Source organism: Sarcophilus harrisii, chromosome 4, assembly GCF_902635505.1.
Source record: "Sarcophilus harrisii chromosome 4, mSarHar1.11, whole genome shotgun sequence".
In the NCBI taxonomy this organism is placed as follows: Eukaryota; Metazoa; Chordata; class Mammalia; order Dasyuromorphia; family Dasyuridae; genus Sarcophilus; species Sarcophilus harrisii.
The window spans coordinates 102,048,449-102,061,153 of record NC_045429.1 but is presented as its reverse complement, the minus strand read 5'-3'; the positions used below and the strand labels follow the sequence as shown (position 1 = coordinate 102,061,153).

At 35.9% G+C, this 12,705-nt stretch overlaps 1 protein-coding gene across 1 annotated transcript in view; it reads right to left on the bottom strand.

The window, feature by feature from the left end:
- The window catches only part of LOC100920900 (complement component receptor 1-like protein), a 66,336-nt gene that overhangs the window by 30,672 nt on the left and 22,959 nt on the right, over positions 1-12,705 (bottom strand). The window contains exon 6 of the mRNA XM_031968577.1: positions 10,426-10,663. Coding sequence (XP_031824437.1) covers positions 10,426-10,663 — 238 coding nt within the window. The remainder of the gene's footprint in view (positions 1-10,425; positions 10,664-12,705) is intronic.

Genomic DNA, 12,705 nt, shown 5'->3' with positions numbered 1-12,705 from the left:
TCTACAAACTTTGCATCATATGAAAAGATACTTGAGCTGAACAGGCCCTGGTTTCCTTATGGATGGCTAGATGGGAGGTAAAACAGTGGTCTGGAGGCAGGTAGATAAAAGGGGATTAAATGAGTTTTTAGTCATTCATCAGGTAATCACGAGAGCTCAGACTGATGTCAGAAATGAGTGTTTTAACTAGGGGAAGAAGATAAGAGTTCTTTTGAAGGGCTAGGTCTCTATAAACTATACAGCTCATACTAATTTCAATGCAGTTGACAAATGACATTGTAAACATTCTTTAGTAATTACTTTAAACATCTTTTAGGTACTCTTTTAAAGACTAATGTACTGAAGAACAGAGAACTTGTCTTCTACATTCTCTCATGCCTCTTGTACTTAACCTACCTTTGGTTACTCAAGAAAAACATATAGTAAACTAGTAGTTGCTCAAGAAATACTTACTGAATTGAAAATAATTCACACCTTAAATTGACTAATGTACTAAAAACACATTTAAAATATAGCATTATTTCCATTTATTTGGCACTTCTATTCCACATGAATAAGCCTCCTGGGTAATTGAAGTTCACTTTCTAAAACAGCAAAGTTGTTTAAATTTTTTAAAAGTATTTTGGAGAGAAATATAAATTGTATTGCAAATTCCTTGCTTTCTTAAAAGAATATGCTGAATAAAATTCAATCTTTTGAAGGGGTTAACTTAGTGTCATCATTAACAGTACTAACAACTATTGTTAAGTATTATATCACAAGGTATGCTCTCTGACAGCACATTTGAAGGTTGTAGGTAGGGCCCAAAAGGGAAAAATTCTTATCTCTAGAGTTCAAAGGAACTTTCAAAGAACTTGGTGACTTCACACTCCTAAAATTATAGCTCATGAGCTCCAGCAAATACACTTATCTTTAAAAAGTTAACCTATACAGAAACTAGGCATGGACCCATACTTAACACCATACACCAAGATAAGATCAAAATGGGTTCATGATTTAGGCATAAAGAACGAGATTATAAATAAATTAGAAGAACATAAGATAGTTTACCTCTCAGACTTGTGGAAGAGGAAGGAATTTGTGACCAAGGAACTGGAGATCATTATTGATCACAAAATAGAAAATTTTTATTATATCAAATTAAAAAGCTTTTGTACAAACAAAAGTAATGCAAACAAGATTAGAAGGGAAGCAATAAACTGGGAAAACATTTTTACAGTTTAAGGTTCTGATAAAGGCCTCATTTTCAAAATATACAGAGAATTGACTCTAATTTATAAGAAATCAAGCCATTCTCCAATTGATAAATGGTCAAAGGATATGAACAGACAATTTTCAGATGAAGAAATTAAAACTATTTCTACTCATATGAAAGGGTGTTCCAAATCACTATTGATCAGAGAAATGCAAATTAAGATAACTCTGAGATACCACCACACACCTGTCCGATTGGCTAAGATGACAGGAAAAGATAGTGACCAATGCTGGAGGGGATGCCGGAAAAGTGGGACACTGATGCATTGTTGGTGGAGTTGTGAGCAGATCCAACCATTCAAAAAATTATCAAACTGTGCATACCCTTTGATCCAGCAGTGTTATTATTGGGCTTGTATCCCAAAGAGATCTTAAAGAAGGGAAAGGGACCTGTATGTGCCAAAATGTTTGTGGCAGCCCTGTTTGTAGTGGCTAGAAATTGGAAAATGAATGGATGCCCATCAATTGGAGAATAGTTGGGTAAGTAAGTTGTGGTATATGAATGTTATGGAATATCATTATTTTGTAAAAAATGACCAGCAGGATGATTTCAGAAAGGCCTGGAGAGACTTACACGAACTGATGCTGAGCAAAATGAGCAGAACCAGGAGATCATTATACACTTCAACAACAATACTATATGAGGATGCATTCTGATGGAAGTGGTTATCTTTGACAAAGAGAAGATCCAATTCAGTTCCAATTGATCAATGATGGACAGAATCTGCTACACCCAAAGAAGGAACACTGGGAAATGAATGTGGACTACTTGTATTTTTGTTTTTCTTCCCGGTTATTTTGCTTCTGAATCCAATTTTTCTTGGGCAACAAGAGAACTGTACGGATCTGTACACATATATTGTATCTAAGATATACTTTAACATGTTTAACATGTGTAAGACTGCCTGCCATCTAGGGGAGGGGATGGAGAGAGGGAAGGGAAAAGTTGGAACAGAAGTGAGTGCAAAGGATGTTGTAAAAATTACCCATGCATATGTTCTGTCAATAAAAAAGTATAATTTAAAAAAAAAAAAGTTAGCCCATAGGTACAGTGATCCAAGGGAAAGACACTAGGATAAGATTGTAAGAAAGTAGCCACACAACAATTCGACCTCCCCACATTCCATAAACTTGGGGTTCATTCTTTCCCAGATACACAAATTCAGATATTGGTAGTGAGATGCACTTGCAGGAAAGATATGTGGTCTAAGTAAATTGCCTCTAGTACTGTGGGACCTCCATGTCCTTTCTCTTAATATTCTCAGGCTGCGACTTTTGAGAGCAGCACCTCTGTTGAGATAGGTTGCTCAGATACATTTCCTCAGTCTTTATTCTCCTCAGTGCCTGGCCCAAGTTCTTCTTGAAACAACAGTTGGCTCTCTTCTCTGCTGCCAGGGGTAGCCTACTTTTAATTCTGATTCTGTTCTGTGCTGGATTCAGTGTCTGCTACTGGAGACAAGAAGCTACCAATAGTGGGGTGAGAAAGATAACTTACCTCAACTTCTTTCTGTGTGCTCTGGTCATACTTTACCAATCTGCTTTCTCACTTGGCTTTCTCCCCTTCTTTCTGTTCCCAATATGAAACAGATTATCCCACAAGAAAGTAGGTGAGTGAGGCAGAAGCAAAGCTTCCCAGGAGTAGGGCTAACTTTTTGCCAGCCAGTTGCAAGTTGCCCTTCCAATTCCATCAGTGAAATCGGGATGGGGAAGAGTTGTGAAATCGACTCCCCTTTTAGCTAATGTCAAAGCCACCCGGAGCACCTTCTCTCTATTTTGTAAAGCTTACCCGGCTCGACCATGCCCCGCATTTATGAGCCTGAAATTTGCAAGAACTGTTTCATTTTTATCTTTGCAGCCAGAGCCACACAGTAGGTGTTCAATAAAGACTAGATTAAATGTAACCACTGGGATTCTCTTCCCATAACTGTGGACATTATGGAAAGCAGTAAGAGGAAAAGCGTCTGTGCCTACCCTTTGATCTAGCAGTGTTTCTACTGGGTTTATAACCCAAAGATATTTTACAGGAGGCAAAGAGACCCACATGTGCAAAAATGTTTGTGGCAGCCCTCTCTGTAATGGCAAGAAACTAGAATCTGATGGTATATGAATGTTATGGAATATTGTTATCCTATAAGAAATGATGAGCAGGATGATTTTAGAGAGGCCTGGAGAGACTTGTATGAACTGATACTAAGTAAATTGAGCAGAACCAAGAGAACATTGTACACAGCAACAACAAGATTATATACAAGATCATACAATGATCAATTCTGAAGGATGTGGCTCTTTTTAACAGTGAGGTGACTGAGGTTAGTTCCAATAGTCTTGTGATAAAGAGAGCCATCTGCACCAGAGAGAACTGTGGGAACTGAGTGTGGATCACAACATAACATTCTCACTTTTTTTTGTTGTTGTTTGTTTTCATTTTGCTTTTTTCTCATTTTTTCCCTTTGTGATCTGATTTTTCTTGTGATTTCTTGTGTACAAGAAATTATATAGATATGTATGTATATATATGTGTATGTATATATATATATATATTGGAGTTAACATATTTTTAGCATGTTTAACATATATTGGATTGCTTACCATCTAGGGGAGGGGGTTAGGGAATGGGGGGGGGGGATTTGGAACACAAGGTTTTGCAATGGTCAATGTTGAAAAATTATCCATGCATATGTTTTGAAAATAAAAAGCTTTAATTTAAAAGAAATATTTTTTTAAAAATTCATCCCCTCCAAGGTCAGGGGGAAAACCCAACTTGTAACAATCATAGTAAAGTAAAAAGTGTTCCACTTACTGAACATTTTAAAAAAATGTATGTTTTTATCTATAACTTGAGTCTATCACCTCTCTTGATAAGAAATGGCTAAAAGAATTATTCTGAAGTCATAACCATTTGTTATAGTAAACAGAATTTTAGATTATTTTTCTTTACAATGTTGTGGTTATTGTATAAAATGTACTGATATAAATGTATCAGTCATACTAGTTTCAGTTTTCTCTGCAAATGTCCCTTTTATCATTTATTAATGATCAATAATCAATAATCATTTATTCTATTCAAAGTCTAGCCATTCCTCAATTGAACATATTTTGTTTCTTCTTTCTTATAGGTTTTTTGTTTTGTTTTGGTAATTAAAGAAACAATATAGGATCAAAGACAGAACATTTTGAGCAGCAGTTATTAGTTTTGCTTAATTGTTTCCCCTCTCCCTTTTAAATTTACTGTTATAGAGAACTTCTCCCTGGAAGGGATACATTGGGAAATGTGAATGAGTGATGTAAAGTCAACAGATATCAGGATTTATTTTTTAAGAAATTTATTTAAAAATAGACTGATATCTACTCTGAAGTTCACTTAAAACATGGGATGGGGAACTTTCCTGTTCACTTCAGAACTGTTCTAACCTAGTATAGAACTTTGCTCATAGTATATATTTTTATTAAATCAAATTACATGTCTTCTGAAAAATGGAAAACCCTGGAACAACAAGACTTCACCAAGGAACAGTCAGAAAGAGCCACTAAACCACTGACTTAAGACATGAAAGGAATATACATCCTTTTCTACTTCCCTCCTTACAGACAGTATAGTATCAGAATGCATATATAAAAGAAAGGGGGTGAATAGCATCATAAACAATTAAAATTTGCATAAAAATGCTAAATGCTGAATTACTCAACCTGGCTGACTGGAGATAGATGGTTCTGTTTTGGAAGTAATAGCAGTTACTAAAAAAGACACACACACCCCCAGGGCAGATTTAATAAAAAAAAAAAAAAAAAAAAAACCATTCAAAAAATGTTGCTTTAGCTTTATCTGTATAATATTAAAGTTTTGTACTTTTAATCTCTAGAAATTGTTTAATGAACTTCGATTATTATTAACCAATTGCTATTCTTTTCTATTTAATAATTTTTAAACTCTACTCATTACCATGAAAACTTTACAAACCCATATAAGTATTTTTGCTTTAACTCTTATGAAAAACTGCAAAAATGGGGGCAGCCAAGTGGCACAGTGTATAGAGCACCAGCCCTGAAATCAGAAGGACCTGAGTTCAAATTTGGTCTCAGACACTTAACACTTCCTAGCTGTGTGACCCTGGACAAGTCAATCCCAAGTGCTTCAGAAAAAAAAAAAAAAGATATTGGAAAAACTGCAAAAATAAAACTAAATATACATTTGGTTATATCATAGAGTGAAATACATTAATAAACATTTATTTACAATGAACATGAGAGTGTGTGTTGCCAATAAGTAAAAATGATAGTCAACAAATAAACTTAATTTTTATAAAATGCAGGCTAGCTTTTTATATTATGTCCCCCAGAAATTCCTAGAATCTATAACCATATCCTAAATGGGAATACTAGACCAAAGATTCTTTCAATTACAGTATTTAACAGTACATAAAATAATTCCTAACCTAAATATTTTATAGGCCTTTCTTCCAGAGAAAAAAATTCCAGTCACATACTGATATGTTATCACATTTGATTCTCTAAACAACCCTCCAAGTGCCAAAATCAGAAGAACATTTACCCTGGACAGAGACTAGAAGGCTTAATTAGAACTGCAGTTCTTCTGTATTTGCTTCTAGAAAACATTATTATGTTTTCTACTCAGGAGGACCTGAGTTCAAATCTGGTTTCAGACACTTAACACTTCCTGGCTGTGTGACCCTGGGCAAGTCACTCAACCCCAATTGCCTTAGCAAAATAAAATAAAAAATCTGAAAGAGGTGAAAAACAATGGATATTTCTTCTTGAAAACCTGAGGCAGAGGATAAATGAATGTAAGAAATGGGACAGTGCATTTTATTGAATAATATCTAGTTCCCCCCCCAAAAAAAGGAAAAAAGAATTTGAAAAACTTCTATATTTATTCAATAAGAATTTGTAAAGCTTTTATATTCCAATGAGAATTTAACCCTATTACTTGCGTCATTCTACCTTTCTTGAACCTCATTTTCCTCATCTATAGAATGAGGGGATTGAACTAAATGGCCTCCAAGGCTCTTTCCAACTATTATTTTATGACTAATGAAATTTTAGATGCCATTTGAGAGGTGACTGCTATCTCCGTTCATTCTCTCAGCAACAGCAGGGTATGGTGAGGTTCTGAGCAGGATCAGGAAAGTATCAGATAAGTACAAGGAATATCACACTGGTCAAATGAGAACAGTTCCCAAGCTCAAAGAACCTTCAACAGTTCAGAACACAATAAATGGACTGAATTCTAAAAAATGAAAAACCCTATAATGAATTCTATAAAAAACATTGTCATGTTACCTTACTGAAGATAAGTCAGCAAGAATCATTAAATATCACTAGAAATAGACATGGGAGAAGAATTGAACTATAGTCTTTTTCCCTTTCCTTTTCACTGCACTTCTTAATCATTTGTATCATCACCTAATTTTGGGGTTTGGTGAAGATGATCAATGAATGATGACCCAAAGTATTGTAAGATTGTTAACAATATACATTAAATAAGGAAATACTAAACATGGACGACTTGAGACAGGTGGTTTTTTAGTGGGAGGAATAACAATTCCTAGAAATTCAAAAAAGAAAAATAGATTATGTCAAAAAGTTTAAGAACCACAGTTCTTATTGGTATAAAGTTACAGTTTTGTCTTTTCATTTCCTAAAATAAAAATTCCTATAATTTTCCTTTATTGTCAGTCAACAACTATATATTAAGAGTGTGCTACAAGACTGCAACTGTTAAGAGATGGGAATATAAAGATAGACAAAAAAAAAAAAAAAAAAAGACCTTGTTCACAGTCAAATGGGGGAGACAATATGCAACACTCTGTACAAAAGATACACACACACACAATCATTCTCTTCCCTCATACATATACAACAGAGGGAAGAAAGTCTTCTTTTTGGAGGGGGTGGTGGTGAAGCATTTGGGGTTAAGTGAACTTGCCCAGGGCCACAAAGCTAGGAAGTACTGTCTAAGGATAGATTTGAATTCAGATCCTCCTGACTTTATGGGCAGTACTCCATCCACTGTCATCCAGCTGCCCCTTAGAAAGTCTTCTTGTAAAAAGAATTTTGACTCAGACTTTACAGAAGCCAGGGAGGCCAGGAGATAAAGACAGCTAAGAATGGGAAACATTCAGTAAAAAAATGCCTATAGCTGGGAGATGGGAATATCTAGTATCTGTGCAAAGAACAGCAAGGAGTTCAGTGTCACTGGATTACAGAGAATACAGGGGAGAAGGGGAATGCATTTAAGAAAACTGGAAAAATATAAGAGGTTCTGGTAATTAAAGGTTTTGAACAACAGAGGACTTAATATCAGACCCTGCAGACAACAGAGAGCCACCAGAGTTACATGAATGGAGGAGGGGAAGAGCCACGTTACATCTGTACTTCAGGAAGACTAATTTGACAATTGACTGGAGGATTCACTAGAACGCAGAGATGAGGCAAGCTACTCAAAATAGCATGGGTAGTGGCAGTGTCAGAGGAAACACAGCATTTTGAAGATATAACAAACAGAACTTCCTAACATTAGAAATGAAGGAATTAGAGGGGAAGTGAGGAGTCAAGGGTGGTAAACTCAATTGTAAGCCTGATGAACTGGGAGGAAAATGTCTTTGACAGTATTGGAAAAATCAGAAAGAAGGGACATTTGGGAAGGAAAGGCGAATGCAGTTTTAGACACAGTGTTTAAGATATATCCCATTTCAAAATGTCCATCAGGCAGCTGGAGATGGGAATCATCAGAAAAGGTATAAATGAATCCATGAAAACTGATGACATAGAGAACCCAATGAAGAAGAAGAGAAACCTCTTGAGAAACTTGAGAAACCTCCAGTTAGTGGGCATGACCTGAGTGAAGATACTGCAAAGGAGAAGGAGGACTGGTTAGACAGACAGGAAGAAAGCCAAGAGAGACTGGTGCTGTGAAAACCAAGAGATAAGAAATGATCAAGAAGAAGAGGATAATCCACAGAGTAAAGAACCTCAAAGAGACATTGAGGACGAGGACTGAGACTTGGCAGTGAAGAAGTCCCTGAAGACTTTGGAGAAAACGGTTTTCTCTGAGTGATGAGGCCATTAGTGAAGCTACAAAGAGAGGAGAGAACGAGAGTGAAGGTAATGGAAGCACCAAAGCTGTTCCAGTCTTCTTGGGCAGATTAACCACAAAGGGGAGGAGAGATCCTGGACCACCAGCAGGGACAACCAAATCAAATAAGGGACTATGGAGGGAGTAGACATGAAAAGGTTTCAAGACACAGAAAGTGACTACTAGAGAGGCAAGGTTAGAGATGATTAAGTGAGCTAGGATGACAGAGATCAATCCCAAGAAGGAATGAAATGGGATTATCTCCACAGGTAGAGGGGCTAGTCTTGGCAAGAAGATGGGAGTAAAGGAGACAACAGCAGTCAGACATTTGAGTGATACAAGATGAAAAAGGGACAAGAGGGAGCTCTCAGCAAGCGCTGCCAATGTTTTTGTCAATGACGTAAGACACAAAGTTCTCAGCTTAAAGAGTGAGCGAGAGTAAAGTAATTAGTGTTTGAAGAGAAATGGAAAAAACTACTGTGGTGAGTGGGATGATGAATTGATTAGGAAGGTATAAAAAGAACTCCTTATAGTAATGAGGCTCAGTTGAGATAAAGTAATATAAATTGGTAGTAGATCCAGCTAGCATGGTTTTGTGATTTTTTGCAGCTTCATTGACAAACACAAAAAGAGCAAAAAACAATGGACAGTAGGAAGTTTGACAAGGAAAGACTAGAAAGAGGGAAATGGGACACTGAAGCAGTAGAAGGCAAGGGCCTTAGAATAGCATCACAGCTGTTCATCAACAGGCCAAGCTGGCACAGGAGCCAATGAAGAAAACGCCTGGGTGACGTCCTGGCAGAGTAACTGGAGGCCATGATATGCACGAAGAACAAAGCCTGTAGCTGAGAGCAGACACAAAATCCGAATGGCAGTTCACTGGATTCAGAGACAGCATTTCTGAACACAAATGGGAACACAAGAGAAGACAAGATCAAGGCTATGGTCGTCTCTACGAGTACCTGAGGTGGGGACAGAGAATCAGGTGATGGAAAAAACCCAAAGAAAGCAGAGGGGAGGGTACTGGAGGGAGTACCAAGGTAAGCGCAAGTCCCTGGTTATGCAGGCAGAAGCTGGGGAGCGGAAAGATGAAAAAGCCAGGCTCTTCACTCAGTGAGCATAGAAGAAGAATGTTCGAGAAGCTGGTATAAAATAACTATTAGAATCTTAATTAGGGAGCAGATGTGGAGTGGCAGGGCTCCTGAATGATGGTGGTAAATAAAGGTATGGAATATAAGAGGCCACAGGGAGCGAAAGGAATTTCAAATCCCCCAGTCACACCAAATGAGACATAGGGTGAGAGTGAAAGTACAACCATCACTGGAAAGGGTGGAGGAGATTAGCTGTGGTCACTGGTTCTCAGTAAAATGAAAGAAGATGGAAAGATTAGGAAAGGAAAAGGTTTAAGATGAAAGCAAATTTTATCCCCATACAGCTGCCAGCATTCCAAAAGCAGAGTAGAAAAAGTGTTAGATCTTCAGTGGAACATTGGAGTAACAGATGGAGTAAGGGAAATGGATAGGAATAAGGTGACCTATTTCCACGGAGAAATAGGTAGTAAAACACATGCAAGCAACAGCCAAGTCTAACTCAAACCCACAAATAGCCGCTCACTGTTAAATTACTATAACCATTATAGGATACTATAGGACACTATAGGGTACTAAAGTACAAAAAATAGGGTTTCAGGGACAAAGAAATCACTGACAGATATCTGGCCCGAAATCCAGAAAAATATAGATCCAAGTATAAACTGTATATAAAACATCTACTTCCATACACCAATATAAAAAATATAAATACAAACTGAAGTAGAAAGTCTTAATCTCTGAGAAAGGGGTGAAAAGATGAACACTAAAACTAGGAAAATGACCATAGGTCCTCAAATAATAAGCAACAATTGAGGTGAGCCTTGAAAATATTAACAATTAAAGCAGAATATATTGGCAAATATTATGTCAGAGTAAACAAGTACAAGTTGCAAATGTGACAAGCAATGATTTCTTTAAAGTCACTCTAGTATTATTACTCATGTTAGAAGTAGCAAAGTGAAAGAAGTAAAAGACTGATTTTTATACCTTTATAACAAACTGGAAGTGCAGGGCTCCAATTATTATCAGCTTCACAGGTGATTTTGTCATTACTCTGTAAGATATAACCTTCTTTGCATTCAAAAATAATTGTATCCCTATAAGTATAAGAGCGTCCAAATCCGGATATTGGGACTGCATTGTCAACTTGTGGAATTTCACATCTGACTTCTGCAAAAGAAAATTTAGGAAGTTTTTGAAAAGACTGCATTTTAGAAGTAGGAATAGATCAGTAGTTGGTATGTATAATAGTATCTCAAGGACAGAAAAAGTGATTCCCAATGATTTAAAAAAAAAAAAAAACACCTTAAAATAAATGATAAACATGATTAAATATAAAGCAAAATTGGATATATCACATTCAGGGGCAAATGACATCTTTAAAAAAAATCTTTTTAAAAAATTTTCAGTTCTAAAATCTCTCCCTCCCTCCCAGGCTGTTCTTCAACCATTGAGAAGGTAAGATATACAAATTCAGTTACATAGGTTAAGTGATATAAAACATATTTCCATATTAATTATGTTGTAAGAGAAAAAAAAAAGGCAAAAAAAAATAAAGTGAAAGAATATATGCTTCAATCTGCACTCAGGGTTCATGAGATCTCTTTCTGAAGGTGGACAGCATTTTACATTACAAATTCTTTGGAAGTGTCATGGAATATCGTATTGATCAGAGCACCAAAGTCATTCACAGTTCATCACTGTTACAATACTTTTCCGTGTAGAATGTTCTACTCATTTCTTTTTGGAAGGGCCCATATAAAATTTCCCATGTTTTCTAAAACCATCCTGTTTATCATTTTTTACAGCACATAAGTATTTCACCACAATCATACCAAAACTTCAGCCATTCCCTTAACTGATGGGCATCATTTCAATTTCTGATTCTTTACCAACACAAAAATAGTTGCTACAAATTTTTTTGAACATTCATGTACTTTTTCTTTTCTCTTTGGGGTACAGACCAGTAACAGTATTATTGGCTCAAAATTTAAGTATAACTGTATTGCTCAAGTTCCAAATTGTTCTCCAAAATGGCTGGATCAGTTTTTAACCGGTGTCATTAGTGTCCCTGGTTTTCCATATCCACTCCAGTATGTCATTTCTTTTCTGTCATGTTAGCCTATCTGATGGCTGCCTAGTATCTCAGAGTTACTAATTATATTGTATATCTATTTTTTTATCCACTATCAGATTTTTTTGGTAATTACTGCTTTGCATTATAATTTGAAATCTGGTACAACCCTGATGCCTTCCTTTTTTTCAAAAGGATTCCTTTGATATTATTGACGTTTTGTTCTTCAGATGAATGCTGTTCTTTTTTCTAGCTCTATAAAATAATTCTTTGGTAATTTGATTAGGATGGGCAAAAATCATCTTATAGAGCTAACTTTTTCTAGTCATTTATCTTTTTATTCCCACTGCTGCTGAGCTTCTGGGACTAGCCCTATTGAATTAAGAGTTAAATAAATATCTACCAAGTTGAATTTGGTTCACAAAATGTATTTTTTCATGGTGAGTTGATGAATCAATGAAAGCATTTATAGGACTTATCCCTACTACTAATTAAAAAAATAAAATTTTGGAATGAAATCACTGAATGTTTTAAAACTTTAAGTTCTTTATATATTAAGTGTTAAGATGAAGTGGCCTGTGAAAGGAAATATAAAATGACTCTTGAAAGATCTTGAATAAAAGGCAGTTTGTAAAAGGTAAAGTATTCTACTGGAGACCAAGGAAGGTCATTCGCAAAAGGCACACTTACCAAAAACAAAAGGAAGATTTCTCTACAAATAGAAAAAAACAGTAACAAAGGTCAAATGAAAATAAATTTTCTGAGATGGAAGCACATGGGTCATATAATTCATAGGAGTAGCCTAAATTCTAAGGAAATATCAGAATCAGAGGATTTCCAGCTAGAAAAGACCTTGAAGAGCTACTATAAAGCCTTTACAGATGAGGAATCAGAGAAGAACCATCTACAGAAGATGGGAGCCTTGCTCAGGGTCACCCAGGATTCAGATCCAGGTTTTTGAGGTTCAAATCAAGTGTTTTTTTTTCCTTCTATATGAGGCTGGTTGGAGATAGAGAACATGTACCTCACTTGTGAGGTTCCACAAGTAATCTCCTATGTATTCCTTCACTGCTAAGGAAATAGTACAGTAAAAAGGAGCAATGAATTAAGAATTTGATTAGTATTTTACTTCTTACTCTGTTTTCTTATTTATAAAAATTAAGGACTATTTTTTGTTATTTACTTGTTGCTTT